At 36.7% G+C, this 25779-nt stretch overlaps 2 protein-coding genes and 1 long non-coding RNA gene across 4 annotated transcripts in view; all 3 read left to right on the top strand.

The window, feature by feature from the left end:
- Positions 1 to 1406: 1406 nt before the first annotated feature.
- LOC131782864 (uncharacterized) lies at positions 1407 to 3927 on the top strand. The gene is made up of 2 exons (XR_009340072.2): positions 1407 to 1567; positions 2869 to 3927. It is a non-coding gene; the product is annotated as an uncharacterized lncRNA (long non-coding RNA).
- Positions 3928 to 5063: 1136 nt separating this feature from the next.
- LOC131782874 (uncharacterized) lies at positions 5064 to 12259 on the top strand. The gene is made up of 8 exons (XM_059099615.2): positions 5064 to 5237; positions 8198 to 8318; positions 8460 to 8627; positions 9413 to 9468; positions 9598 to 9644; positions 9853 to 9956; positions 10713 to 10778; positions 11988 to 12259. The coding sequence occupies exons 1-8, from the start codon at positions 5064 to 5066 to the stop codon at positions 12086 to 12088; spliced, it is 837 nt and encodes a 278-aa protein (XP_058955598.2). The 3' UTR covers positions 12089 to 12259.
- Positions 12260 to 18132: 5873 nt separating this feature from the next.
- LOC131782865 (uncharacterized) overlaps positions 18133 to 25779 on the top strand; it is a 29237-nt gene continuing 21590 nt past the window's right edge. For both annotated transcript variants that reach the window (XM_066163852.1, XM_059099601.2), the window contains exons 1-8: positions 18133 to 18219; positions 18424 to 18729; positions 22262 to 22382; positions 22953 to 23117; positions 23899 to 23960; positions 24280 to 24323; positions 24721 to 24823; positions 25385 to 25444. In XM_066163852.1, coding sequence (XP_066019949.1) covers positions 18217 to 18219; positions 18424 to 18729; positions 22262 to 22382; positions 22953 to 23117; positions 23899 to 23960; positions 24280 to 24323; positions 24721 to 24823; positions 25385 to 25444 — 864 coding nt within the window. In that variant the 5' untranslated portion in view covers positions 18133 to 18216. The remainder of the gene's footprint in view (positions 18220 to 18423; positions 18730 to 22261; positions 22383 to 22952; positions 23118 to 23898; positions 23961 to 24279; positions 24324 to 24720; positions 24824 to 25384; positions 25445 to 25779) is intronic.

Genomic DNA, 25779 nt, shown 5'->3' with positions numbered 1-25779 from the left:
GTTCAGTGTGACTACAAAGAGAAAGAAAAGATGATGTTATCTGAAGTGGTTTGAAGCTTGGGGGCCACCTCGAACTTAACGCAATTTTATTTCAAAGTTGAAGTAAAATAAGATCACGTTCTAAATTAACTTCTTTAATCGGATCAAATATCTCACGAGCATCTTCACATACAAGTTTGTGATTTTTACAAATAAAACATCAACATCTTAAGACTAACCTTAAAGGTTTGCTATCTCATTTGCACATCTTGATCTTCAGTAAATCAAATCTCAAACTTCACGTTTTCTGGCTTTTCCCGTGTTTTGTTCGCACTTTGATCATTAAAATATCCTCATCAGGGGGGCCAGCAAACACCACGAGTACCCTCAGAGTTAGATATATTGGTATACTTGTCATTTTCTCTCATCCCTCTCCAAAAAGTATTATAAAAAAGTGTCGATCACCCAGTTGAAAACCCGTAGAAGCGCGCTGAAAGTCTCACAATGGCGCCGAACGCGTCGAACAAAATTTACTGGCGCATGCGCAGCAAAATACCCATCTGCTCCCCTCTGCTATAAATCAGAGCCAGACCTCTACAGACTTCTCGTCGGCTCGCTACGTCCATTCTGCCAAAGGTCTCATTCCTTCTCTTTGGTTAATAAATGTTCATGCCGTAGCGTTGATACTTAGGTTCTCCTCACAGTCTGTACTAAATTTGATAAATTGCGTCTATGTGACACAAAACCGCTCTTATGCACGTTCTTTTTCCGTTTCGTGTAATGAGCTCGAGTGTTGGTGGATAATTCTTCATCACCCGGGCAATATCCCGCCAGCCAAGGTGCGACTAGGCATAGTCTGATCGAAAAATAGAATAGAATCGATGGTAAACAAGACGAAGAGTCACGTTCGCAAATAGTGACACCATCGCTGCTGCGTTACAGAACCTGATTAATACTGCATCAATAAATTTTGACCAACGAAAAAGCTAGACGATTCAATAGCAATCAAAGAGTAAGAAATTTTAAGTTGTCTTTTTCTACCCATTCAAAACTGCACTTGATCCGGAGTCACCCGCAGCGAAGTGTAAGTTACATAATACATGTAATGTAACGCACGCGGAGGGGAGGAGGTCATCATTGTTTATTAAAGTACAAAAGAAGGTTAGGAAAAAAGAAGAAGTAAGAATAAGGTAAAAAGCCTTAACTGCATTTGTTCCAAATGATGGCGCTTTTGTAGTCTAAGGCATGCGGTGTAGCCTTTCCTTTTTATTTTCTTTATCATGCAATCTAATCAGCTGTAGCAATTTGTACCTTGTCTGACCCTGACTGGATTTACCCATCATAATGGTGACAGTTTCCACGAGCAACTGTCACTCATCCTGTTAGCAACAAAACACGTGTTGCCTTTTTCCCACTAAAACCACGAAAACGTCAGGCGCAAGATCACATCCTGCGCCGATTTGCAAGACGCCAAAACAGTCTGTCTTCGAATTTCCAAGGCTGCTTGGGAGCATTTCCTTTCGAGGATCATTTCTGAAGATTGAAGCAAAAAAGGAGTTCTGGTTATAAACAAGGTCGTGGTACAAAGGTTTGTGTTTCAGTTCTATTTTCAATTGCTTCTGTATTTTGTCTAGGAGGGTAAAATATTTGTCGGCACACGGTGTAGTAAGTCGAATTGTTGCCTAACAAACTGAGTAGCACGAGTGCCAATCTTTGGGTCGATTTTCGTTTGTTTCGAAAAACTAACACTGCTTAATGTAACTTTTCTGGTGAGTTAAACAATTTGATTCATTTGAACTTGACAGCTCTATTTTATAAAAAAATGTGGAGAATGAGCTTAGTCTGTAAATATCCGAGGGCGGGATCATTTGCTTTTTAAATCTCTTCAGTATGTTTCATAACAAAGTACACTCGTAACGCCAAGCTGCAACATCTCGTGTTTCACCGCGGGGCTTCATGAACACTCTTGATCTTTGGCCAGTGTATCCTCCTCTTTCGTTCGATGAAGAAATATTCCTGCGTCATGAACAGTTATGTAAAATTTTCGAAAATGATTACAGTAGGAACAAAAAAATATGAAATTTCCCTATCGCAATACCTTTTTCTTTATCATGATGTTCCAAAACATTTGTATCTGAAGAAGGTCAGTGAAGGTCGTTCGTTGGGGTCGCTTGATTCACGTGTACAGAGTATGCCTCTGTATTATAATGCTATGACGCAACAGAAAGATTAAAGGATTTTCGGTAATTGGAAAAAAAAAGTAGTATTTAAACACTGAAACATGACTAGGATCTAACTAACCCTCCCAAAAAAAGAAATAGCAGCTTTCACTTAAGTCTTTGGTTTCTTTGTCTCCAGTGTGGTTTCCAAGTCAAATCAAAGCAGTTAAGGCATACATGTTCAAATTAGAGCATTGATCCAGGCAGTTTTTAGTTCCTCTATTTCTTAGCGAAAAATCAGAGGAAGTAAAAATTGATGAGTCATACTAACAAGCAAAGCGAGGTCAAAGGAACAACAGCTTAAATCAAGGTAGACCAGTTTTGAATACAAAGCTGACGTTTCGAGCGTTAGTTAGCCCTTCGTCTTTCGCTCTAACGAAGGGCTAACGGACAAAACTTTAAGCTTTAATTTGAAACTCTTTACGGTGGCTAATTTTCGTTATCAACACAGTTTATAATACTAAATTTGTCGCTTTCCCACCGACCCAGCACTACAATTTCTTTAGAAACTTACCTCCTTTATCAAGTTTTAAATACGTTTGGTTACAAAAGCGCTTTTGACTGACTCATGGAAACTATAGTGAGAGTCCCCAATAGGTTTTTGTGGGGAAAACGAACTGTATCATTTTAGAAAATCATAAAACATGGTAAATTGTTTTTGATTTTGCAGAAAAAAAGCAGCAGACAAAAAAAGACAAAGTCCGCGCTAACAGACGGCGAGGAGGATAAAAGCACTTGAAATATTTAAGATCCTTTGATAGCTGCCTGACCAAGTTTGGTGCACACGTCGTTAGACACTATGGCTATCATGATGACGGATACTATGTGCTACATGGCAGACGTTGGAGCAGGTCTTGGACGCCACGTGGTAGACGTCAACGCAAACATTATGTGTACTTTGATCAGAGAAATAGCAAACATTGTGTGCACTATGGTTAAAGAGGTAGCGGTAGGAGCCATCGTGTGCACTTTGATAAAGGAAATAGGAAGTAGCACGCGCTGTTTGATGGAAAAAATTGCAGAGCTGTTTAAGAGTCGCCCTGAGGTTGTAAAAGAATGCATGAAATTGCCTATGTCACCGATGATCTATTAAGGCAAGCTTTGAAAATGCGTGGAGTTGATTTTCACACAATAATCATTGCACGCTTTTGAGAAAACAGTATCGCTTCGTATCAATCATTTATTCTCAAGCTTTCTTTTTAGTCAGATTTAGCCATACCATGACTGATAAGTAGTAGCTTGGACTTTTGCTCTGGGATTGTAATGTCTAAAAGTCACCATTTGTCTGCTGAAGACTGGGATAAATGTAATTCACTGCTTTTTCTTATCTAAGAAATGGGAATACACTTTAAAATCCAGAAATCATGCATATGACCGAAGTTAAATATGTGTCTTGTCACTAGCCTCAGCAGACTGAGTTTGCGGCGTAGGAGCATTTACAGACCAATGTATTATGACGTCTATTTGCTGATTTAAATAATTTGGGAAATACTTTTTGTGTCTCTTTAGAGGAATGTTAACTTTTATTTACGAAACTCATCACATTTTAAAGCCCCTAACTTTTTAAGACCTGAACTGATGATATTGAATTTTTCTATTAGTCTTGTTCAAGGGCTAGCCTCTTGCAAGGATGCAGACTGCCTATATCTTCGTTTTGATGTAGTTATAAAAGCCTGATAAATGGTATTAAAAATCAATCTGTAGGTGAAAATATAGACATCGTATGTTATTTATGTTTAACTTGCCGGGGTCATCAAAAATGAATATATACCAGCCCGCCCCTCCCCCTCCTAAAAAAACACAAACAAACAAACAAAAACAAAAAATTTGTATTTATCATAAAAACAAATAAACAAGCATGTCAGAAAGCAGGGGTATGTCAGCTAGAAGGCGGTAAGTCTTCTTGTGAAGGTTGTCTTCATCACATTTCTATCTTGTTCTCCAAAATTCCTTTGGCAAAACTCTGGAGATGTCATTAATCACAAACAATTGACTGATACAATTTGCGTCTCATCCATCCTGAGGTCAGACCAAAATTTTACTATACGAAATTCAATTTACCCTTAAAAAGCATCAATATAATTAAATCGCACAATCATATCACCCGGATTCACGCACTTTTTTTCGTGTTTAGACGTCTGCTATCATCTGATTATCGCGTTGCTTTGAATCACGCGGAAGCTTTTTTTTTAAAACTCTAAGGGTCACGATCATTCACACATTTACTCGTCATAGGTAACAAGTATCATTCTTTCTGGTTCTAGCCCCTAGTTCCTGAATTCCTTTAAAGTGTCTATGACACAATTTTTTTTTTGTTTTTTTTTTGGCGTAAATATTTGGCTTATCATATGTACAAACCAATTCCGATATAAGAAAGTTTTCAAAAATCTTAAAACTTTTTTATTCGGACCCTAAAGTGCCCTTTTTTTGTCTTAAAAGTGTCCCGTGGACTTGTAACGAATTAGTGGATGATGACGTAGAAAATTGTGAAAACTCTTAGTTGACACTTACAAATCTATCACATCTCTTGTAATTTTGTATCAGTCAGCGTTGAAATACTCTTGAAATGATGTCCGATAACGATGTATACCTGCTAGTAACAAGCTCCACCGAGAGTTTCGATACATCGTACTCAAGAGGTAAAGAAGAAATGGAAGTCGCGAGTACGGTTCAGCCCGACGGAACCGCGTGCATCAAACGAAGATTTCGACGAAGACTGACTAAAACGGTTTCTTGCGTCTTGTCGAAATCTATGTTAGGAATGGGTAGCTGAGGTCGTTTTTGTTGACATCACATTTTATCCCTACGCACTAAGTGCAGTGAAGGTTCCATTTAGTCTGTGCTCTAGAGTTTCGTCGCTGTAGAATGATTCCTTTAGCATGCCGTCAGCTAAATTTTGACGAAAGAATCGGCTTTATCACGAAGCACGATGATTTTGTGCCGAGCAGTCGTCTGGCAGTTTCACTACAAGTTGCTCCTTTCTCAAAGATTGCAAAGGCTGAGGAACCGTCGTCGTTGAGCCGGTCAAATGGAAAACGAGTAAGTTTATCTGATTCAAGTTAAACTCAAATAGAGATTTTAATAAGGAAAATTTCTTTAGCTTAAGTACAGCATTGTCATATGACCCATTTCGCTCAATGGCAAATAACTGACATCAGTATCATGATTGTAAATTAATATTTTGTATGCATCGACTTTCACACAGCGCTTGGATTCGCTACCATCTAATTCAATAAATTTTTTTGCTTCTTTTAATTACCTCGTTGTAGTGCTGTTATCACATTGACATTGCTATTGTTGCTACTTTTAAGTTTCTTGAGGGCAGGGGGGAATTGATGGCTCGTGGGATGTATTTTCGGAAAGTTAGGTCAGAAGAATATACGGGCCCTTCGAGCTTGTGTTTATCCCAGTATTCGCCAGAGGTTTCGCACTCACACAACAAGATTTCGGTCAGTTTAGGAAGGGCTTGAACTTTTTCACAAATTATGCATTTCTGGTAACAAAAAACGATGGAAACTACAATTAGTAGGATTATCATATGATAAGAAAAGCGCAAATGTAGTCATGTGGAAAGCCAAGGAGTATAAGTACATCCGTCAGGTGCGTGAAATAAACCTGAACAATAAGGAGCTCCGACCATTCTTCGCTCGCGACATGTCAGCCGAAAATAATGTTGAACAATCGTTTACGGTGTGGGAACAGGCTTCTTAATCAGCATTGCTTTAAGCTGAATTCTTTTGTAATCTTCCCCTAATTTGTCTAGTGGCATGTGTTTGTAACAGCCGGAACGGAGCATAAGGCCGACGATCGAAACGCGTCAATTTGGCCATACAGCTACATCCTTTCAAAGTAGTAAACAACGATGTAACATGATCGTTTTTGCCGCACGCTTAATGGGTACTCTTTTTGGCCGCCAAATCGTACTTTCAGTGCACAAAAAAAATAGTTAAGGTGGACTCGCTAGGCGCTTAATACAGTCTAAGTACAGCTATCAAACAAAAATGTAAAAGAAAAAAATTAGTGTCATAGGAACTTTAACTAATTGATTGAAAAGAAAATGACCAAATAAATGCACCTGCTGATGGTCAATGTTAAAACATGAAAATAAGAAGAGCTTGTGACAATAATAATGAGTCAAAGTGACAACGTAAATGCTCCCACGATGACTTATCGGGCGTTGAAGAATCATTTCTTACTAGAAAAATTTTTTTAATGGTTTGTAACAACTGCTACAGCCAGAATCACTAGAAAAAAAAAGATGATCACCAACTATCTTTGTTTGCACCAGAGGGGTCACGATATTGAATTATCGCTTTGGGTTCTTGCAGCACAGCAGGGAATTTTCACCTGTCAAATAAATGCTTTGTTTCTTCTCTAACCAGGTTTTTTAAGGTTATTTATGTTAATTTTTTCGTTTGTTTGTTAGAAATCTGAACTACTGGTATTATTTCTCGTGCTCTGATTATTTTCCAAAAGGAAGTTGCTTGCATTGTGTTGAGAGCTCACACCACTCTCGATTCATCATCTCCGACGTGAGTTCGTTTTTTGTGATGCTTTATCTCCTTTTTAATGCTGGATTTTAAACTGGTGATTTAAAAATATGCTTTAAGATTGGTTTTAGAAGATATTCGGAAGTATCAAATAGTACTATGTGCTGAACATACGACCTTAACCTACGAGCAGATCTTGCGTGGTCCAAATCAAAAGTATGGGGCTCCTTTCCCTTATCACAAACATTATCAACATTTGAAAGATTTTCTTCACAAAACGGTCGTGAAGTAAAAAGCGTGTTAAGAAAAGAATTACTCAAGGTTAATTCTGTTTTTAAGATAACTTATTGAGATAACTATCTACTATCTCCAATTGATCAAGTAAAGTTGAAGGTAAAGAAATTCCTTCGTTAACTTAATTCGTCTATGTCGTATCGCTAAACTCTTACCGAAAGACTCACAAGGAAAACAGTAGAACACGCGAATTATTAGATAAAGTTTGTGTATTACTTAAATTTTGGCAGTAGATTTTAAAGTTTTGAACAAAACATTTGATTTCAGAAGGTACCTGTGATGTCCAGCGAGCTGCTGCTTTATCTTGATTTGATCCTCATAATAAGTATGGCAATGTTTTGCCAAACTTTGAAGCAATGCCATCCGTCTATATACTCAGTGTACGGCCATTACCTCTCTCGTCATGAAGTATTGACAACCGTTTCTTCCAGTTTCTCCGAGTGTGTTACGATTTGCTCTATTTACATCCGCTGTAGAAGTTTGAACTTTCGCCTGGGGGACAAGTCATGTGAGTTAAATGACTCAGACCAATATACTCATCCTGAGGATTATGGACCGAGGGCAGGATCTGTGTACATGGACACTCCTAATGGACACAGAAATGTTCAAGTAGGAATTGTGACATTTTATCAAATCTGACAGGGGTCCAATTAGTATGTGGCTCGCCAGGAGTTATCAAACGGCCATAAAGAGATTAACAGAAAAAAAAACTTTTATTCTGAGTTTTTAAAGAGCGACCAGGGTGACAAGTTGCGTCAGTATAACCTTTTACGAGCTCTGCAAAATCATTTGAAACAATATTAGAGGACGGTCATATGACAGTGTATGGCAACTTGAGAAAGAAGACATAAGTAGATTCCAGTGGCTTTCAACTAAATTTTTAAACCAGTCGCGCTGAACATAACCGTAGGTTTCTCGCAGTTGGCATCATTTGAATATAAACAGTCGTAACTGGTTCTTAGAAACAACAATGTGCTTAATTATCCGTTAATTTTTTTTTCGTCAGAGAAACGAGTGCGTTTTAAAAATTGCGATGATAGCTCAGCTAGAATATTTGATTGTCTAACATTGTAATTATTTAGTGATGTGGTCATTACTTTTCGTGGAGGTAGTCATGATATCACGGCGGCCGGTGGAGCCTATAAATTAAACGTGATACAAATAGGCATATTATTATAGTTTGTTTTTCTTTTTTTAACTCTTTCCTTCCAATAGAAAATTGGCTTCAAGTCCTGCGGAGAAATACACCAGGAATGGCCTCAGGTTAACAGTGGATATTTTTGGATAAAAATCGGAGACAGAGACGCACAAGTGTATTGCGATATGGAAAATTATGGTAGGTAAAGGAAGCGTGTAATTAATATAAGAAAGTGGCTAAAAAATTCCAAGAGATTCACTTTCCGAAATAGGAGAAAATATTCGATCACAAGCAATCGAGTCGGTACATCTTTTAATGCTAAAAATGTTTGATCTTCAGGTGGAGGCTGGACCTTAGTTGTGAGTATCAGTTCTAAGAATAACGATCATCTTCAGAGAACTGCTAACAACTGTCTCAACTCCATATTGTGTGTGCCTTTTTCGGACAAGAATATCACAAGCCGGAAACTGGGCGACGAGGACTTACATAAAATGACAAATACAGAAGGTAAAGGTAGTGACTCACTTCATTCCAAAGTTTTGAAGATTCCCATGATATTAAATTTCCTTAAATGCTATTTTCCTTTAGAAATGCTAGAAGGGGATGTTAGAGAAGAAGGAAAATAATTAGACCTTATTTTTCCTTGTCGAAAACTAATGCAAAACTGTATGGAAACCAAAAAATGATATGAGTGACTATGAAGAAAAAAAATCAGACCAAAAAAATAAAGGATTAAAAACCGAAGCTTATACAAATTTACGAGCACAATTTCGTAATTTCTCTCATTTTACTGTTCTTTTAATAGTGTAAAACAGCTACAGATTGTGGTCAGCTTGTGGTTTATGTACAGAAGTATAGAGCCACACTACTGATTGTTACATGGTACATTTAACATGAAAAACACGAGAATAGAGATTCTATAAACCACACCGACAACCCACAATTCCTCTATTAGCTCTGACCACGTCTCCTTCAGAAACTCTTTACAGTGGCTAATTTGCTTTATTAACAAATTTCATAACACCAGATTATCTTGTTATACCCCCAACAGCGCAGCGCCACAAGCATTAGCCCCTACCCCTCTCAAAACAGTTACATTTCACTTTGTTACCGAGTTAGAATAAGTCTGCAAGTGGCGCCAAAGCGGGATAAGCACACCAGTTGCAATTGCACATGCAGCCCTTGTTCCATTCTTTTCAGTTCTAAAACTTTACATTTTTACATTAACGGACACGCGCAAAATGAAGTATACCTTCAATTAGGACCACATTTAATTTGAGATATTTTTCCAGGAACGTTTAGAGTGGACATATTGAGGAATAATGGAATTTTTACGACTTATTTCCAGGTACGAATATAATATGGAATGTTTTGAACACGATAAAATTGTTCTCTCTTGTCACTCTCTCGATACATATTGCTTTTTTTTTCATTCAGTCATTGTTGTAACTGTCTCTTTGTACTATTTTTGACCAAGATACCCAGTGGACCGGAAAAATTCAACTCAACCTGCAGCTGGGGAAAGTAGGTTCAAGTACTCCTTACCCTTTTTCTCCGATTTATACAATATTTAAATTTTAGTTTGTAAATAGCATAAAGTTTGATTACTTTTGTGTAGCTCGCTTGCTTTCCGCCCTCTTAGCCTCTTTGATTTTCAGTCCCTTCGTGTTTACTCTTATGACCTATGGGAATTCTAATCAACATTTAACTATTATCAATCATTCTTTTGTAGTTGTCCGCGAATTATTGTTTCTCATTCTTACCCATATACTTGGGAGACGAACCACTGCACAAGTATTGACGTGGGATATCACATTGCACACGGATGTCATAGCGGTAAGTAAAATCGCAAAGGGTAAGTTTGTTTTTGCACATGCATATGTAATAATAATCGTGATAATAACAACTAAAACAATGATAATAATAGTAATTATGGTGATGGTGATAAGCATAACTATCCCCTGATCCAAAAATAAACAAAAACAAAACAAAAAAATGTAATTGAAAAAGAATTAAACAACAACAACAAAGCCATTGCAAAAGGTGGAGAGGTGGATTCAATTCGATGGCAAGTTTGGACTCTGAGGTATTAGGAAAAGACTACTTGCTTATATGGATTATGCTGTTTACTTTCCCATATGATCGTTTCTTTTTCATTCCCTTTAACAAGAAAATCATTATTTTACACGGTGCTAAGCTTATACAACTGCTGTGTTTTTTTTTTATTTTCTTCGAATGGCACGATTATTCTGCTGTAAAAACTTTCCAAAACAAAGATGTGGGCTGTCCTCGGTCTCAGGTTGTTTAATTTTGCTGCCATTTTGCCAGTGTTTCCGTCATCCTGTGTTCCAAGCCGTCCCTGAAATAGTACTGATAGTGAGATCAAACTTGATTAGAGATGATCAAAAGAAAGGTTGAGGCTTGAAACGCCGACCCAATTTCTCTGCAAAGCGCGAGGTGACAAGAGGGTCCCCTTTACCCCTTTTCGGGAATGGTATGTTATTCAATCGCTTTTCATATGGAGAAATTTCTGGCTTGACATAGGTATTGAAAATAATGTCTTTCCTTTTTCACTTTTTTGACTTATTCTAGTGTTCGATGTACACGACGATGGGGAGTGTGGCTATCGATGGTTGTCGTCTAGACTCCAGGAATACGGTGCGTGAGTAGATAATATGATGACAAAGTGTTCGACTGAGGGGAAGAATATCTGCTCAGCTAAGGCGTGATTTTCGATTTGTAGGAGGTGTGGTAGACTTCTGGGAGTCTATGCACGGTGTTTATAAAATAATCAGACAAGCCTCCGTCATGCGTATCCGCTCCGCTCTTGCTATATTTTGAATAATGTGAAAGCACTGGAGCTTTGATATAACAAGTTAAAGTTAATCAATATCATTGACTTTACTATTCATGGTAGTCGATATATAAAGTTATATACATTGTAATCAATAATGGTAATAGGACCTAGTGAAGTCCGATTCGGTCTGTAATCATACGAGTGATTACAGACATCAAATTCCCGATTTGTTAATCACTTTGGATGAGTGGTTGTTGCTATGGTTATTTTGATCATTTCTGTGATTATTGGAGTAGCTGAGTGGACCTAGTATGATTGGCTGCTTCAACTGTTCGATTACAGCCAACTGTCCGAACACACTGTCAGATTGCAACTGTACAGAATTGTTGGTGAAAAATGAAGCAGCGAATGTATTAATAATATTTGAGGAATTTGTAATGGTTATGATTATGATGGTGGTCAGTAGCACATATATGAAATCCAACATGTCCCAAATAAAATTCATCCCAGAGCGTGCGCTGTTTTCTTGTGGAAAGTAAACCCGGAGGAAGAGAAAGCTCTAATTAAAGTTGGATTGATATATCAGTCGGTAGATCATCCTAGCCGCTGTCACATTTCCTCACATTCATACATTTAGGGTGTTAAGCAACTTAATCGAAATGGAGGCTGACTCGAAAACTTAACAGTTATTCAGCCTCCAGGCTCTTCACTAGTACTAGAGTGAGTAATTATAAACTGACATACTATGCTGAGTATTAGTACCCGGGTTCAAGCCCTCCACCCTGTTATCACTAGATTTATTCTCAGTTGTTTACCTCCTTGGCTGCGCTTTGAATATCGCTGACTGGTCTACAGCCTGCCAATTACGGTTTTTAAGCGAAATTTCTTATTTCCATTTAAAATTTTATTTCCAATTTGTTTCTATTTTAGGGTCTAGATGAAAGTTGATTAGTGTAAATTGGATTCACCCCAGTGATAGAAAGTGTAATGCTGTTATTATCATTATTATTATCATTATAACACTTGCCAATGTTTGGTGCTAATAAAGGTTTATCATTTATAACTACCAGGTTACGAGGGACGAGCTTTGTACGGTTATCATTGTCCCGGACACCCGCTGACTAGTCTCGGGATATACCGCAACCAAGAAGGAATGCTATACGTGAAGTGATCATTGAACAGTCCACGGAAGCAACTTGGAATTGTTTCACGATCTACACTAGTTCCTTTTTTTAAATCTTTTAGCTGAGGTCATTCGATGTAATCGCATATCCTTAACACACAGAATTATACAAGATGGAAGTATTACATCCTCATTTAAAAAGGACTGATTATGCAAATAGCTAAAGCCGTAAAAGAAAAAAAAACCTGGAAAAATAAATTTCATCCGTTTTATTCATTCATTGGGTCAAGAGCGGATTAAATGAGGATCAAACGAAGAGAATAAGTAACTTATTACCTCCCGAGTAACTTGAATCATTATATTTATTTCTGTCATATTTACAGTTATCAATGTATAAAAATTTATTAGAATCTCTTCATCTGGCTTTTGGATAAAAACAAGACGATTCATTTATTTCGAGCGTTGCCAGCCTGAGAATGCTTCGGAAGAATAAGAACTGACCTCATTTAAGTAATCTGTTGCATAGCTTATCACCAAATTGCAGTTATTGCGAAAACTCGCACCGGAGTCCATGGTTTCAATCAAAATATAAATGTTGCTTGAAACGTCATTTCAAAAGCATACTGTGGAGGATGGAAACTTCGAGAAATGGTCTTCAATTAGAGTGTATTTGCTCTTCTATTCGTTTTTGTTTGTTTTTCAGTGAAGCTTTTGTTTGCCTCCTTTTGAATAACTTATGGTTACTTTTTGCTTATCCGTGGGAAGTCTGTGCTACCTAGGATAGCAATGGATCTCTTTTTGTAAATTACTTTTGAAATCAAAAATAACTTCTGAACCCGCGGGAGATCACATAACTTATTAGCATAAAAATGAGGACAGCTTTTTAAAAATATTTATAGTGAGTCATGGTGGCAACGCTGATGACTCCACGAGCAACTATCGACCCGTTGATGGCAGGAAAATAACTTAATGGGAATAGTTTCCTTGTCTGGCTATCTTCGGTAAGAGAACTAGGAGGAGCATGTTATCCGGAAAATACTAGTATGTAAGTCTGGACATAATATTTTCTGTTATCTGATGATCAAAGCTCAGCAGGGAAGATATACCTCTTCGGCCCCTTTTCCTTTCTTTGTGGCAGATGGAGGGCTTTAACTGAGAAAAATTGATGTATATCGATGGTTTGTACAGAGACTGTTCTCCGAGAATTATCTGGTATTCTGATTTCTTGGAGAGAGCTTGTGAAGTGAACGCACAGCCTTCTCCGCCCACTTTTAGGGGAAAATTTGCGTGTGTTTATTATTTGTCCTAAAATCGATTTTTCTTGTTCAATATTATGAATTTGAACTGTTTATTTACGCCGCTAACGACAGCCCAAATATATATATATATATATATATATATATATTTAAAAGAAATAACCAATTGAGAAATAGAAATAACCTTAACTTTTCACAGCCCATGCGCGAGTGCACGATGTTATCTCTGTAAAACAAAAAAATAATTTAAAAAATGATAGTAGAAATATTGAACCTATTCTTCAACTGCAGCAGCTTACAGCCAAGCGATGAGAATGATAAGTTATTTTCCATCTAATCGTAATTGCGCTGTTAGCAAAGTAAATGTAAACGAGTTGATGAATTTCAGCTGGTGGTAGGAGATAGCAATTTATTATCATCAGGAAACAAAGTGTATCATGGACTAAATGGAAGTAGTTTAGAAGGACACCTGCCAAAGCTGTATACATTATCGTTTTGCAATTCCACCAAGGGAATGGTAGAATCGCGAATTTCTTCCAAACGTTGGTTGTTATGTTTGTTGAGTATTTCGTTGTTTCTTTTCGTTTTGTATGTTATTTTATCACTGTACTATTTTCATTCTATCTATTTATTAAGATTTTTTACAGGAATTCTACACAGCAACTTTAAACCACATGTAGTAAGACTTAAAACCCATACTCCAAAACTCAGTTTTCTTTTTCTTTTTCCTTTTTTTTTCTTTGTTTTGTTTTGTTTTTTTTTTTGTATACTGGTACTTTCACCTCACAATTTCGATCTTCAGCAAGGTAATCATGATGTTAACCGTGCTTCTTCCTTAATTTTCCTGTAAAGATCCTCGTCGTCATGTTGGCAGGAGGTTGCCTAGCCTTAGAGCGATCCAATTCCTTTCTATACTCAGTGTGAGGTCATTACCTCTTTGGTCATGCGATATCGATATGAACTTCTTCCAATTTTACTGAGTGTGTTACGATTTGTTCTAATGAGTTTGGCTGTATGTAATTGTTTGTTTTGGTTAATTACCGACTCAAGTTGCTTTAAGCCAGAAGCTCTACACAGCCTATCACGTTCAAGATTATAGACCAATCTCCAACTTTTCCCCAAAAGTGAAACTACAATATGATCAAAGAGTTCCTTCCTTACAAAATTAAGCGCTTGGTATTGAGATGTTGCAGATGCAAACGAGGCTCAACACTATTTAATTTTTTGTCTATTGGGAATCTAACCGGCCGTTCCGGTTTCCCGCTATCTTTGTAAATTTTGTTTGAGCGGCCTAAATGGCGATTTTGGATATCATATGATATGAAAAAACTCGCACCCAAATTTTGAAAAAATGAGGGATAGGAGTAAAGATACGCTTAAGGACTTCTTCCATGGCGGAAACGGATTAGAACACTACATGCATCAAAGTCGTATGGGCTTTTTACAGCCAACAAAAATTTACTTAAAAATGAACTTTAAAAATTAAAAAAATGAACTTAAATTAAAAAGTTTTGCCAGCCAATAAGAAAGGACAAGGTGTTGGATCGGATCATTCCCTGCTAAGTTGCAACGACGCAAAGGGATAATTGAACACGTAACCGATATTTCTTTTGCACTCTTCCCTTTTCCTTGCCGACTCTGGCCGAAGTAGAGGTTATTATGGCTATCCAATAATATCTGCTCTCTGCCTTAGGCAATTCTGCGCACGACTTGAAACCGTTTAAAAGGAAAAACTCATCAAGTTCATCTGGCTCCTGAGTTGAACTCGGTAGGTATTAAAAGCAGCCAGCTATTTCCTGTAAATGCAGAAAGGAAAAAAACACAGAAAAAGAGAAATCGATTTAATTTCCTTTTCCTGTTGTACTTTCTTTTCAAGTTGTGGTAAGGGTGTTTCCTTAAATTAAAACATTTCAGAAAAGCTTGGCCTTTTGAAGGATTTGTTGAGTGTCAATTTAAGAGTCTTATAAAGTGAGAATGTCAAAGAGTTTTCTTTTATTACCTTCCTGAACTCATTTTTAAGGGGATTTTTCAATTTTAAGGGCATCTCCAAACTTTTGGAGAAAGAATGTAGTCGAATTTATATTCTGGAGCTTTTTTTTTTTTTATAAAAGTTGCTAAAGGAAGGAGATCGGGCGTCATAAGAATGGATCTCAGAAACATCTTGGAAAAGTTCTTGAATGCTATAGCTTGCATTTTTATGTCTGATGTCAAACATCAAATTTGCTATAAGTTCATGATAGGAGAATTGTAAAGGTTACATTTCGGCATCAGTAAATAGAGGACTTGTATTCTGGTTGCGATCAAAATTAAAAAAAAAACCGGCGAGCACGTTTTTGGAGCTAAAGAAACTTGTTAAGATACGATTTACAGGCTTGGTCCCAAGCCATCAGACCATAACTTAGATATGCTGTAATAAGATAACGAAAAAAGTTTTAGAGAGCATTTCTTGGCACAAAATATCGTAAGTTAGGGGTCAGTTCAATCGTTTGACTAATTTTGATTTTACGAGGTCAATATGGTGTTTCCAAGACAGATGATTATCGACTGGAATTCCTAGATACTTCACAAACTCCTTGCAATCCAAAGCTACCCTCTTATTAGGTTCATTACAAAATATCATTATTTTGGGTTGTTAAATAAGTTTTCTTTTAGCGAGACAAAATATGACAAAACTTTTCCTCATATTTAAAGGTTAACTTATTTGCCGTCAACAAATTACACGGTTTGCAGAGTTCCTGGTTCACAATTTCCTCTAATGATTGTAGGTTTTTGTCAGCATATAAAATGTTTGTGAAAAAAATCAAGTTTGTCAGATATCATTGATACATACTAAGAACAGCAGTGAGTCAAGGACTGAGCCTTGCGGCACTCCGCAGGTGGTGTTGGTTTCTGAGGATATATGCGAATCAAATTTCAATTTCAACTTTAAAGTTTATGAAAGGTATCGCTTTTCAATTTCTCTCTTCGTATCATTGGCATGAGCAAGCAAATAGGTGCTTCCAATAAGCAAATGGCTGCTGGCACTCAATAGTTTTCATAAATATGTTTAATACGTTTAGTCAAAATGGATTGTTCATTCAGTAAAAATGATTATTTTCTCTCTTCAGTGAGCTTTTTTTTTCTGCGAATTTCGTCCCCGACATGAACAAATATGCAAACATGTTTACGTTGCTCGCATACAGAAAGATATTGCAAAATATACTGTTAGACACCTAGCCAGTAAATATTGGGTCTCTTCTCAAAAATATATTCCGATGCGGTATTAAAATAAAATGTGTAAACTACTGGTTTAAAAAAGAAAAACTTAATCGTCAAAGTGCAGTATTGTTCTACTTCCTGGATAAAACCTGCTTAAATTTTTATCGATTAATTGAACATATCGAAAACTGGACCATGAGCCTAACACACATGCAATGCACTTATCCAAGAAAAACTTCATCGTCAAAGCGCAATATTGTTCTACTTCCTTGATGAGTCCTGCTTATAATTTTTATCGATTAATTGAACATATCAACATATCGAAAACTGGACCATGAGCCTAACATACATGCAATGTACTAATCCATCATCCCACCAACTAATTATCAGCATCATCATATTGACCGTACCTTTCCGCAAATTTTAACAACGCAACTTCCTCGCTAGTTTCAATAACAAAAGCGATTCATTGTTTCGAGATAATTTTCAGCTTGCATGCAGCTGTACTTTAAGAGAATTCAAAGCACATTGGTCGAATGTGTTCATTTGAAAAAGTTTTTCAGCCTTGTTGTTTTCTGAAAATTCGCACCTGTTCCTTTAAATATGCATTGCTGCAAAACAAACATTTAAGCTGCAGTTTTTCCTTCTAGCTGAACCCATACCTACTGCTACTTTTTCTTGTATCATTAAAATTTGCTTTAAAACTATCTCGTTTCACCGTATTTGAAACCTTTGTTCACTTTCTTTGTGAACTGGTAAAGGTGTAGATATAAACTTTTCAAACGGAGAGAGTAAATTGATACAACATATTATTTTGTTTACTAAATAAATAATTAATAATGTGTGAAAAATCCGCGACGAATGCAGATTATTCATAAAAACACTCCATATTATCACACTATACGTGGTGATTCCAATAGCCAGCAATGATTTCCTTTAAAAACATTAAATAAAAGTAAAAGCAAAGAACCAAACCAACGGAGTAAGCGACACACTTCTAGAAAAATGCATCTTCACAGGAAGTAGGACATATAGCTTATTATAGGCCCACGATAATGAATCTCTGACCAAAAGCAATTCAGTCACCTGAATTGGGAACGGTTAAATACCCACTTCTTTTTCTTGGAATAAACCTTTCAAACCCTTCGTTCCTTTAATAGCTAGCCATAGCCACGGTCACGTTACGACATAAAACTCACCCTATTGGTCTTTATGATAATTCTATTCCACAAGAATTTTTAATTCTGCATAAAACGTGCCGCTATTTCGGTTTTTGCTAACATATTTATTTTAAATGTTTACAAATTGAAATATCAGTTTTAGTAAATTATTGTCTCTCTAATAGATTCCATTAGATTTTAAACGAAGCTCCTGTATCAGATTGTCCATATCTATCTTCCCTGTTTCGAATTCATTTTTGTTTTATAAATCTTTTTGGTTTTAATTTTCATGTTCACTGGCTAAGGTTGAAAATACAAAAATTCAGACTGTTAATTTTTAATGATATGTTTTGAGCGATAGGTATCATGTGTCCAATTTTTAGATGAAAAGCTTCTTTGCCTTGTTTACTTTATTGAGACGCTTGCACTTTTCCCTTGAAGCATTAATTCCCGTATATTAAAAACACTCTAGCTGGATTTCACTATCCGTTGTCAATTACTTCTCGTGATCTGTGCTCGAATCTTGCAAGCTCCTGTAGAGGACCCGAAAGGTGCCACACCTATGGTAAGTACACTATGAGGAACTATATTATTTTGAAAAGTTTCCAACGGTCATGGTCGGCTGAGTTTGGCTGCACCAGCCGGCGAAAATTCCTTAAAAATCTTCTACTTATTCAAACTCGCGTTTAGGCAATGATGAAATAGATAACAATTTATGTATTGAGTATTAAGTTTATTTCAATCAAATTTTTGTTTTTCATATTTTCAGTGGAAAGCCATGGTTCTGTGTTATTTTGGTGTGCTCATCGTCATATGGCATGCACAGCTGACCCAAGCCATTGCACAGTGCGGTCCCCCCACATATTCAGAGTATGGTCATCATCTTTCCGGTCACGTTATTACAACAAGTAAAACTTCCAGCATTACTGAGTGTGTGATGTTCTGCTTGAACGAGTCTCGCTGCAAGAGTTTGAACTTTCGTTTAAAAGATAAGTCATGTGACTTGAATGCTGCTGACAAACGTACTCACCCAAGGGATTTTGGTCCGAAGGAAGGATCAGTTTATATGAACAAGGTATGGTATTGGCGAATTCTATATAAAGAAATTAAACGAAATAATGTTTATCTGGCAGTACGCATCGAAAAATTATGCTATTTAATTCTAAATCCGTGATCCTCCCACAGTTATTCTGATTTGAGAGACGATAATGTTTTCGTACATTTGTCGTCTCACTTTTGCCACCTGTGATTGGCTCACATATAGAATCAGATCAAAGTGCTCTGTGGGTAAACTTGTGAATTGACAGATGATTTTTTGGATTATGTTTAATGCTATCTGGAGACAAACGGGAACAAGTTTTGAGTGATATAACTAGGCCAAGACTGCCACCGTCATTTTCGATCTCCGCCTGAGTAGATTTTAGTCACGTGCTAGGTACCGTATAATCAAGAACAAGATAGAATTTCATTTCAGGCCTACTTATCAATTTTGTGGTGTATAACTTTCGCATTTTAGTACGTAATATTTATTTCGAATCTTCAAATTATCTTGAAACTTAAAAGAAAATTGTTCTTTAAGAGATCACTGAAAATCGGTAGCTAAAATTGTTTGTTTAGGTGTTATTTGATTTTCGTGTTAACTTGTAATTTCGTCCGTCGCCGGCATCTTCTGTTGCTTCACACAGGAAAAACACACGATACGAAACGTAGTGATCGATTTTGTCCTCAATCTCACGCCACAACAGAAAAAACTTTTGAACATCTGTAAACTCCGAGCGGTTCGCAGTAAGTGATATTTTCAATGAATCTTCGGATTGTTTTCAAGTTCAAGGATTGTAAATTACAATTTTATGAAAAACGAAGGTTGTTCTGTTATTTCAGTGTGAATCCTTACATGCCTGCCAGTCGCTGGCGCCGCTTGTTGAAACTAAAACGAAAAAAAAAACTCTTTTAAGATTATCATTGGCTTCTTTTTCACCCCCCACTATTCTTAGCAACAAAGGTCGCCATTTCGTTTGTTTATTGCCCGCCAAGAACTATCAAATGCACTCAAAAGCCTAAAATCGAAAAAAAGTTTACAGGAATCGACCAATCGAGCGAGTGAGCGAGCGAGTGCCATTCTCCACATCATATCTAGAACTCGCTCTTGCGCATGCGCGCAATTCACGAGTTAAAAAAAATGACTTCGCAGCATCAAAATGTGTTCCTCACGTATCTTCAAAATTTCAGTTTCGATTAATAAAATCTCTATCCACGCGTATCCTTTTCGATTTAAAAAGTGAGATTTCTGCCTCTGGTTCAGCCTTTTGTCCAAACTTGAGAAAAAAATACTTTTGTATTAGGCTTCGTTGTTTCACGATTGCGATCAACTAATGAATACATCCTTTCCGAATAACCGACAACATTTCGCAATTATTATATAGAATGCATTTGTGTTATTGACCAACCGTCTTTCTTGGATGGTTGTTTGTTAAAATAGGGCGTGGTACACAGGGTTCCCAAATATTAGCAACAGAGAAATAAGTAAACAAATAAACAAATGCGTGAATAGATAAATGATTGAATAAACGAAGCCATGTAGTCAATAACATATCAAAACATAACATAACAAATTTATTTATTAAGTGTCGATGTCTTCAGCTTGGAGAGCTATTTGGGGACACTAAAAATAATAGGAAAAAAAAAATAATAAAATGAGTTTAGACACGGTATCATAAGGTAAATTCATAATTAACTGAGATCTAAAATTTATCAAAAGTTAAAATTTAAAAGTTAAAAGTTACGGAGTTGTGCCCACTAAAATATACAGAAAAATGCTAAAAATAGTTTTCAAAATTCTCAAGAACTACAAGTAAGACAGGAGCTACAATTGTCACCTACAAGATCTTCAAGGTTAAAACGCTATATGTTTTACTTAAAGGATTGTAAGGTAGATTTGCCTTGAATTTGTTGTCCAATCTATACCATATATATGGTCCAAAGTACCTTAAAGAATGTTTCCCGTAATGTTCACTATTAAATGTGGGTGAATGAAATTCCATATTCCTTAGGTGATGTTTGGATGACTGAACACTAAAAATGTCAACGACATTACTAAATACCAAGCTGCACTTAACTTAATGCATTAAGGTAGCAAGATTTTGTAAACGCCGACTTTGTAGGCTAGGTAGATGGGCACAATGAAGGAGATTGAAGTACTCCACTGAATGTGTGTTATACTTAATCTTAAGAGCCCGTTTCTGTACTCTTTCAACTTTTCTGGCGCCGGAGGCTTTACATAAGTGCCATATAAGGTGAACTCTGGCAATATTAAGGACTTATAGGGATCAGATTTCTTTTTTTTTTACACAGTTCACAAATGCGTTTGCTAAATACAAGGTGTTCTTCGATGTTAACTCCGAGAAGGCTAAAGTCCTCAGTACTTTTAATGACATGCGCATTGGATGTTAATAAAGCTTGATCTTTATCATTCTGAGAGTTGATCATCAGCAACTGGATCTCATCGGGGTTGACCATAAGACAATTATCGTTATACCAGGTCAAGGTCTATATGCTTTTAATAATAAAAGGTCCTTGATCATCATTTCAATTGTTAGGACTTCAACGTGTTTAAATGTTGGCGTTTTTACAATTTTAGAAGCTATAGTTGAAGAAATAAATGTACGCAATAAGTCCGTCACCTCCTTTCGGCTTCTCTCCTTCCTGTACATTTGATAGCCTTGTGGTCGGAACTGGTCACTTTTGTATGAAGAGTCAATCTTCATTTCAGAAGGTATTATGATTTGTGATTTTAAGCCCCTATTTAGTAATTTCAGCTCGTCGAACTTATTCTGAATGCTGTTGATGTTTAGGTGAATCATAAGTAGATCATGTTTATAAGACTTAAGTTGTTCAACAAGGTCGGATTCGTTCCAGTTCGAGTCGACAAAAAGCAGTATCAGTTCAGAAGCTTGGCCGGTACTAATCCGTGGGTTCCTTAATCAAATCATAGGGTTCGGCGTAAGATAGCACGGTAAACAAACATTTAGTGCAGTACCCTTCGTAAGTTCGACCTTTGCTGGAGCAATTTATATTCTCTAGGAGACATTTCACCACACTTCATGTGAGTTCGTAGATTACATTGCGTATACTTTAAAGTACAATGATTTCGAGCTACTGTTCGTTCGCATAGCTGGCAAGCATTTCAACTATTTTCTCAAGGATTTGATCTTGAATTCAATGCATCGACTTGTCCAGGATTTGTGCTTACATCACCGCAGGACAGGAGACGCTGTAACCTGAAGATTAAGTCAGAATTTGGGTAGCGAGTAATTCTCATGGCAAAGCAGCCTTTCGGGCGAGTAGTGCATGTCGGATAATATGTTGTCGCGAACTTTGATAGAAAAGAGCCTCCTTAGCATAGGTAACCTCCACAAAACGGTGCCCGTTGATAGAGGCCCGGGTCAGTCGTGTATTAAGAGAGTAAAAATTGCTTCAAAGTAAGAAACAGAGGCATAGCATGTTGACGATGTAGGACCAACCCATCGCTGATCCGACCGCTATGAGCACGTAACCATAATCTATGATGGTTATTCTGCCAATAACCTTCTACAATCTATAATCTACAGGATGATGAATTCAAATCTTGTTCAGAAATTCTAAAGAAATTGCCTCATGCGGAAAGCGACAACTACTGGATAACTATTGGAAATAGAGACGTACAAGTTTACTGTGATATGGAAAAACATGGTAACTACAAAATGATAAAATAAAAAGCAAAGAGTAAATTGTACTTTAAAAAAACCTTAAATTCTGCCTCTGGTAAGAGAGAAAGGTTACAAGTTCTGTTACTGTTTTTGACCAGTGGCAGTTTTGCTTTAGTTGAAATTTCGGCCAATGCACTGAGGTTGAATTGTCACTTTTGCCAGTGATAGAGCTTCTGATACCTTTTCAATCCCAAGTATCCGATATATCCCAGGCTAAAAATGTATAAGCGTTTCCTGGGAAAAGTAGGTCTGTACATTTTGTCGAAGAAACAAGCGCGGGAGTAAAAAAGGAACAAACAAAGGTATATATTGAGGTTTTAGTTGTTTCGCATTTGCACATTTAATCACTTAATCTTTTTCTTTTTCTCCCTTCTGCTACCAAGAAAATTTCTTAAGCATGAAATCGTGAAATTCCCTTTTAATGCTATCGGAAAGTTTATCACCGAGTAAGCGTCCTATCTACAGTTTTCTCAGCTCACATTTATATTTATCGAACAAAGACAATGTTTATAACCTGACATGTGGCTACATTTTGTATTATGATTTTATGCAGGCGGTGGATGGACCTTAGCCGTGAGTATCAGTTCCAAGAACAACGATCATCTTCAAAGCGATGCCAACAACTGTCTGAACTCCGTACTGTGCGTTCCTTTTATGGACAAGAACCAGGGTAGAAAATTGAGTGACAGCGATATACATGAAGTAGCAAAGGAAGAAGGTGAATATGAAAAAAAGACAAATAACAATAATGATAATAATAACAAAAATGGTAATAACAGTATGACATAAAGAGCGCCTATATTGAGGATTTGATCAATCCACATTCTGAGTCTACATAATGTGTGTTTAATAGCTCTTTTAATGTGCATTATAACATTCTTATTTATAACTCATTATAAATCATTGTCAAGACCCCTCCCTATTCAATGTTGCATTTTGCAGCTCAACGATAACGGGAATCGCCAATCATCAATTGCAGACTGTAAAGATTAGTCTTCTGCGATTCGTAAAGCGGCCGGCGCTTCGCGAAACTCATCCAAGCTAGAACTTAGTCAGTTAACAAAGTGATTGGTGAAACAGGCAGAAATAATTGGTATTTTCAACGATTGATAAATCAATTGAAAATTTTCTCTAAATGACAAAATGTCTCCTGTTTTATTTTATTTTTTTTATTTATTTATTTACTTTACTACTTAAAACAGCTAACAAGTTAACAGTGATGCATATAAAGGTTTTCTATTCCTGAAATATTGGTTTGGAATTATTATCTGAGTGGGTTTGTCAAGTGAAGATGAAGGCTGTGTATTCAGCGATGACTTTACAAAGCGTGATTAGTTATTCACTATTGTTATGGTAACAACATGCAGACATGATCGGTCTTACATCTATATATCAAAACGTTGTCTTGAAAATGTAAGGGTATACACTTAAATCACTTTATAATGGGTAACGAAACGCTTCTTTGCATTGCAGTCAAACGTATTTTTGCGTCCTTCCAGGAACTTTTAGGATCGATGTGTTACAAAGTGATGGCACTTTCTTGCATACAGTATTTTATCAGGTAAATGTCTGATACTCATTTATTTGATCATTTATTCCAAACGTTATTTTACGGAAGACGACTTCGTGAAAAATGTACCGAAGCTGGAAGGCAACGAAATTTATTCAAAACCAATACGATGAGCGAATAATTGAACACAGAATGTTTCTAAGATGAATTAAAGCTGTTACTTCAATCTCGTTCCTTTTTATGGAATCAGAGCATGTCGTTGATAGCAAGAGCATGAATTTTAAGAGGTTAGTTTAAGAAGATGAAAAAGTAAAATAAGCTCGTCACGAACATACTATGAATTAATCTCGTTTTTTTTCTTACTTTTAAGATACCCAGCAGGCAAAACAAATTCAACTCAACATGTCAGGGAAAGTAAGATAACTTTTTTTTTCCCATTACTCGTTTTTGCCCTACTTGATTGTTGCATATCAAACAGCAATACCAAAAGGCAATCTTAGAAAGCGCATGTATCACGAAAACAGTGCTATGGAATTTGGGTGTTTATTTAAACAACAAAAAATGATTCTCGTTGAAAGAATGAAGTTGACATCAATATAGCTCCATGTTCCACATGTCAAGCTATACCCATAAGCCGTCACAAAATTCTCGACACTTCCCCAATTTATTACAGTTTAAACGCATTTAAAGTTCTTTCTTAGTGTAAAACTATGAAAGACTGGCTGCCCGCTTCAATTCCCAATGCGATATAGGGCTGTTGCTTGATTACTTATTCTGAAAAAAGGAAAAAAAAACCTTTCGTTTATTTCAGTTGTCCACGTATTATCATATCCCACTCCTATCCAAATGGTTGGGAGAGTAGCAGCTGCACAGGGACTGAAAAGGGATATCTATCTTGCCGAACAACTACTGGGGTAAGTAAATATGTAAAAAGTAAATGTGTTCGTGGACATATGATAGTTTTGCGGATTGCGTATTCCCAGCGTGTGTAAAAGCCTGTTCCAAGCGTTCACTTGACAAAGCGGAGCGCGATCTTTAAACGAAACGATGATAAAGGCGGAACCAAAAACAAAGAGGCTTGAGTCGTGGCCCGCCACGGACCCGTTTCTTTTTGCTTCGCAGTTACTACTGCGCCGTTTACAATCGCGCTTTGTTTTACTTATTGAACATCTGGAACAGCTTGGCGTGTAAGTAAAACCCTCTCTTCCATTACGAAGGAAGAAACGATGACACAGACCGTTGTAGCCCTTGGGAGTAATCAAAGGAGCAAGTACTTGCAAAGACAAAGGGGATCTTCCAGGCCATTTTGGCTGACAGAAACTAAAAGCCAAGTAATTTCAATTTCTTACCAGAGCAAAGCATATAAATAACAGAAGCCATTCAGAGCAACGCAGGAAATGCAAGCGATTAAGTTTCACTTTTTAGTATTTGCACACCCTTTGACTTATTGTGCGAATTTGTTCAAAAATAACTAGTTTTTGATGGACATGATAACAGAGAGTGCGGCGGCTTGGCTTGGTCTTCGTCCCAATACGGTGAGTAATAATAATAAGATAATAGATATGACGATAGTAATTTCCACAATCATTTATTATTTATGATAATAAGCAAATATTACGGTAAAGTTTTTAAAGCTAATTTACTAGCATCTTTGACTTCTTTCTCTTGACCAAACGAAATAAAGCGTTATTCCCCAATAGTCAGATAGACCGAGTTTCTTTGGATGATCTAGGGAACAGCTCCATATGAATTTTTACAAATTATTCCTCAACCTTTTCTATGTTTTGCTCTTGCTTGTTTGTTTTTTCTTTTGTTCTTGTTTTTTTAATCTAGTTTTCCCTTACCTTTTCCTTTTTCCCAGTGGTAGTTC

The sequence above is a fragment of the Pocillopora verrucosa genome, chromosome 3 (assembly GCF_036669915.1).
Source record: "Pocillopora verrucosa isolate sample1 chromosome 3, ASM3666991v2, whole genome shotgun sequence".
Lineage (NCBI taxonomy): Eukaryota > Metazoa > Cnidaria > Anthozoa > Scleractinia > Pocilloporidae > Pocillopora > Pocillopora verrucosa.
Note: the sequence above shows the minus strand (reverse complement) of the source record. Positions and strands in the feature narration are given on the sequence as shown.